At 35.5% G+C, this 4,834-nt stretch overlaps 1 protein-coding gene across 1 annotated transcript; it reads right to left on the bottom strand.

The window, feature by feature from the left end:
- Positions 1-1,076: 1,076 nt before the first annotated feature.
- LOC129748251 (uncharacterized) lies at positions 1,077-3,975 on the bottom strand. Its single transcript, XM_055742788.1, has 2 exons — positions 1,723-3,975; positions 1,077-1,616 (listed from the first exon to the last, which is right to left on the bottom strand). Exons 1-2 carry the CDS (start codon positions 2,674-2,676, stop codon positions 1,545-1,547), a joined length of 1,026 nt encoding a protein of 341 aa, XP_055598763.1. The 5' UTR covers positions 2,677-3,975; the 3' UTR covers positions 1,077-1,544.
- Positions 3,976-4,834: the final 859 nt, after the last annotated feature.

Genomic DNA, 4,834 nt, shown 5'->3' with positions numbered 1-4,834 from the left:
ACAGCTCTTTCGCGGGCATTCTGCGTACCATTGGCCACAATTTAGTGCTTCATAGTGGTTATTTCAGATCGTAGACTAGCTTGAAGTTCGTCAATGTTTTTGGTGTGCTAGCGTTAATTTTACTTTTAAAATGTATTCTCAGAGAAAAGTGTGGTACCGTTGAATTTTGAAATTAAGGTTTAACTCGTGAAAAAAAATTGCAAATCCGTTGTTTTTGGTGTGCAGTCGGTATTACTCCTTATTGGTTATCGCTGAGATTCGAGTTGAGGTATGTTAAATCTTTAAAGTGGTACAAATTTTATTCAAAAAAATATGCATGTTGTGGGGGAAAACCATCAATCTTTGAGTGGGGTAAGTCCGGCATATTTTGTGAATAGTTAGGTGTTACTATAACATATTTTCTCATATTTCAGATGCCTGGCAAGTACCAAAGGAAAACTATCCGGGGTAGTTGGACTCAAGAGAGCCTTACTCTTGAGAAAGAGACTATCGCTTCTGTCGTGCCTCCAAGACTTTTGGAATCCCCAGGACCACATTACAGGATCATATGTCGAGGAAAGTGGCAAGCTCAAAACTAGTGAGGTATCACATGAAGAGAAATAAATCAAGTCAGAAAACTGATCAGTCCATGTGTTCATGTCTTAAGACAATAGAGATGCCATGTATTCAAGATATGGGCAATTTAGATCCTTCCTGTTTAATGGATAAGCATCCATGAAAAATTTAAAATAATTTTTAAATTGTGACCCAGAGATGGGTCTTGACTCAAACATTCAGTCAGCGAAACTTTTTTTTTTTTTTGTAGAGAAATGAATCCAACTTATAGAGAATTCGTTTTCAAGTGGTGGTGCACCGGTGCACTACCGGTAGTGCACTTTTTATCGTTTTCATGCTCGTTTTCACGATAAGTAGTGCACTGGTAGTGCACCATAAAGTGGACGGTGGAACACTCTGAAAATATTTGGTGTTGCTTGCGCTCTCACCAATACTATCATGAATTTTGAAAACACGAGTTAGGACTTTCTCTTTCGAGAAGATCAAAAAAATATAATTTTCAGAGCTATGCTCTGCTTTATTCGAATCCTCACTTAAGACTAAATTACATTTGTGCCTTATGCTAACTTGTTAGTTCTGGTTAGTACAGCACGACTGTGGGAACAATCCAAGTGTTTATCTTTGGTACGGTTCCCGCGATCCGAAGGATGATCTCACTGGGTGGTCTCGTTCATCTTATATCATCTGGCTATGCGACGAATGTTGACATCAGCATCGGTTACAATGTTGCTAATATGCAGACGACGCAAATAAGCGAAAGTGTTTATGTTTGGTTAATTGATATCGATCCGATTCCATTCCAAGTTAATTGAATTTGGGTGCGTTGCTAACTCCTCCCCTCTTAAGCATCTTTGTCCGCAAAGATTACTTTTGAATTGTTCTTAACGGAGTTGGAGCATCGAAAAAAGCTTGAAGTTCTTTTTTCCTTTCTTCTGATAATTCCTCTGTGGACTCTGTTTTATTTCCTTTGTCTGATGTCAGCAATGTATTTAATTCTTTGATTTCAATTTTTTCTGATGACTTGTTGAATTTAATGGAAAAAATTGAAGTTGGTCTGCGTCCTGAGAAATAGCAAAAAACAATTATTGCGAAAATAACAAGAATTATTGTACCAATTCCAAATGATCCGAAAAGGTTCAGTTTCCATGTTAATGAATGATTCTGTACCTTCAGGTACTCCAGTTTGTCTCGATGTTCGATGGTTAGGTTCTGAAGATATTCCGCAGGTGGTGCATCTATGGTATGAAGCTCGTTGACTCGAAGACCAGTTGTTGGGAAATATGTCCTTCCAGGTACGGTTAACTCGAAGTTTGAATATTGTTCTCCGTTGATGTGAAGATTGCATTGACCAAATTGAATTATGAATGATCCGGTAAGTACTTGGCTTGATTCAGTACAATTTGATGATACTTCAGCTATAGCGTTATTGATGAGGATGGTGTCTTCGTTGATGCGTTTCACAAGTCCTTCTGAATATACTTTTTCAAAAGTACAATTAGAATGTTTACCTGTTGCGAGTTTGTAGATGCATTCGTTGGCATGATCTAGCTTGGCGTCATCACATAGGTAGAAATCATCTCGATCTTCACAAGGTTCCGTCAACTCGTAGACATGTGAAAGATTTCTGATTATGTAGTTATTGTTAATTTTTATGCGCTTCGTGTTTTTAATAATTGAATCAATGTAATCATATTCGAAAACATTTTTAGACATCTGTGGAATTTTAAGCATATAAATAATGTGGGTTTTGTTTAACAAAACTTGTGCTTTTGATTGTGACAATAATTCTTCAAAAGAATTTATATGAACATCATGACTTTGTAGGAATGTGGAAATTTTCGCAAAATCTCTCATAGATAAAAGCTTGCTGCTGGGTATGCCATGTTTGGCCATTAGAATAGCTTCTTCTAATGTTTCCACTTGATTCTGCAAGGAGTCAAGGTTTGAAAGAATTATCAGTTGGTTAATCTCAATGGAATGATTTTTTTCTCGCTCGTTCTCGATTTTTAGAACTTGGTTCGTGATATCGGTTATCTCTTGAATTCGCTTATCGATGGCTTCGTTGATAAGAACTTGCCTGTTGTTTTGTTCAACCAAGGAATTGATTGAAGAGTTCACCATTCGTAAGTCCTCTGCGTCGGGGCTGCCGGCGATCCATTTCCAAACTGTTCCGATTGTGTCCCACCTTTTATTCCGAGTTACAAATGGTTTGATTTTCAAGAATGTTTCGTGCAATTTATAATTTTTTATTTGTATTAGTTCATAGAGTGGGTTAGTGGAAGGATTGTTTTGTATGTCTCTATTAATATTGGCTATTGTTTCTCCTATCTGAGCCAAATCAATAGGGTGAAATATACGTATATAACCTATCTTTATTTTTGCTTCACCGAGAGGTACAATGGCTAATGGATTGTTTGTAAGGTCGTGTATTTGGATTGCAGCCTGAATTATAGACACGAAAAGTAGCAGGCTAGCACTGAAACGATACAAAACATTATTTAATCAGTGGGGTTTTTTCGTAGATTACATTTATGAATTTTTCTATTGTTTGAATCAATAATATAAGTATTATGATCTTCTTTCACTTTGACCATATTGTATCTACTTTTGCGTTTGCTATTTGAGTTTGTTTTTTCATATGCAAAGGAATTGATTTTATATGACTGATAATTTTTTGGTATGATTTTTTCTTCTTTTTGTTTGTACAGTTGATAAATCCGTTCATTATTTTTCTCTCGGTTTAAAGCCATTTCTTGATAGGAATAGTCTCCATTTTCTCCTATATAAATATTTTTGGGGGTATTTTTAATGAAAGAATGTATAGAGTTATTGTATTTATGTGTTGCTTCTTGCATGAGCTGATTGACTGTGATTTCTGGATTTAGAGATTTGATACATCGAGCAATTTCTCTGATGGTTGAATGGCATCTTTCGACTTGGCCATTTGTCTCTGAATGATTTACAGGAGTTTTAAATATTTGTACACCTAAATTTTTTATTTGTTGTTCTATAACATTTGATACAAAGGAGCTTTCATTGTCGATTACAATTTGAGCTGGTAAATCCCAATCATATAAAAGTTGCATGAGAACCTCTTTTACATCTGAAATTGCTTTTGATTTTATAGGTCTCATTTTTAAATATTTGGAAAATTTATCAAGGGATGTTATGAATAGAAAATTTGCGTTATATGCAAATATGTCAATGTGTATAATTTCAGCGGGGTATTTTGGGATTGGTGTTCTCACAGGTATAAATTTCTGTGGATGACGTTCATATTTTTCCATTTTACAAATTTCGCATGTTTTTACGTAATTATCGATCAATTTGTGCATTCGAGGAAAGAAATATTTTTTTATCATCTGTAATGAATTTTCTTTAGCGTTACGATGAGCAAAATTATGTATGTCTTTTATTTCCTGTAATTGTCGTTCTTCATTTTCAATATCTTCAACCCTTTTTTGAGAAAATCTAGCTTTCACGGTTCTGGGATTGTAATGAGATTTGTAGATCTCTTGTATGAGTCCCATAGTTCGTTCTTCAGTTAATATTCCATTTATTACTCCTGGGTTTAGATATCTTTGAAGTTTGTTTTTCAAAAACTCAAAATCAAATTGTGGTTCCATAAATATGTGTCTGTTGTATCCTTCAAAAGGGACATTATGTTCATAGGATGAAATAGGTCCAGTCTGAAAGATTATTTGATTTCTAAAGACATTGATGGGTGTTTCGGTTGCAGGGATATATGAACTGTCATCATCGTCAGCCGAATGCTGTGTTGGGGTTAATGAGTTAATTTGGATACGAGAAAGTGCATCAGCTACTACGTTGGATTTGCCAGGTTTGTAGTGCATGTCGTAGTTATGTTCTTCAAGAAATGCTTTCCAACGTTTTAGCTTTGCATTATTGTTTTTTGGCGAAAGTGTAAAGGTTAGTGGTAGGTGATCGGTGTAGATTTTCAGCTGTGCACCGTATATGAAGTTGCGTAGGTTATGTAATGCCCAAACCACTCCGAGCATCTCTTTTTCGTTGGTGGCGTAGTTTTCCTCGGTTTTCGTCAAGGTTCGAGAGATGAAAGTTATCGGTCTTTCTCCATCATCGAACTGCTGGGATAGTACGGCACCTAAGGCTTTATCTGAGGCATCTGTTGTAAGAATAAATGGTTTGTTAAAATCTGGAAATGCAAGAACGTCATTGGAAGATAAAATTTCTTTAAGAGTATTAAAAGAGTTAAGTGCGTCATCGTCGAGTTTTATAATAGTATTTTTGGAATTAAATT

This window comes from Uranotaenia lowii, chromosome 2 (assembly GCF_029784155.1).
Source record: "Uranotaenia lowii strain MFRU-FL chromosome 2, ASM2978415v1, whole genome shotgun sequence".
Taxonomy (NCBI): Eukaryota; Metazoa; Arthropoda; class Insecta; order Diptera; family Culicidae; genus Uranotaenia; species Uranotaenia lowii.
Note: the sequence above shows the minus strand (reverse complement) of the source record. Positions and strands in the feature narration are given on the sequence as shown.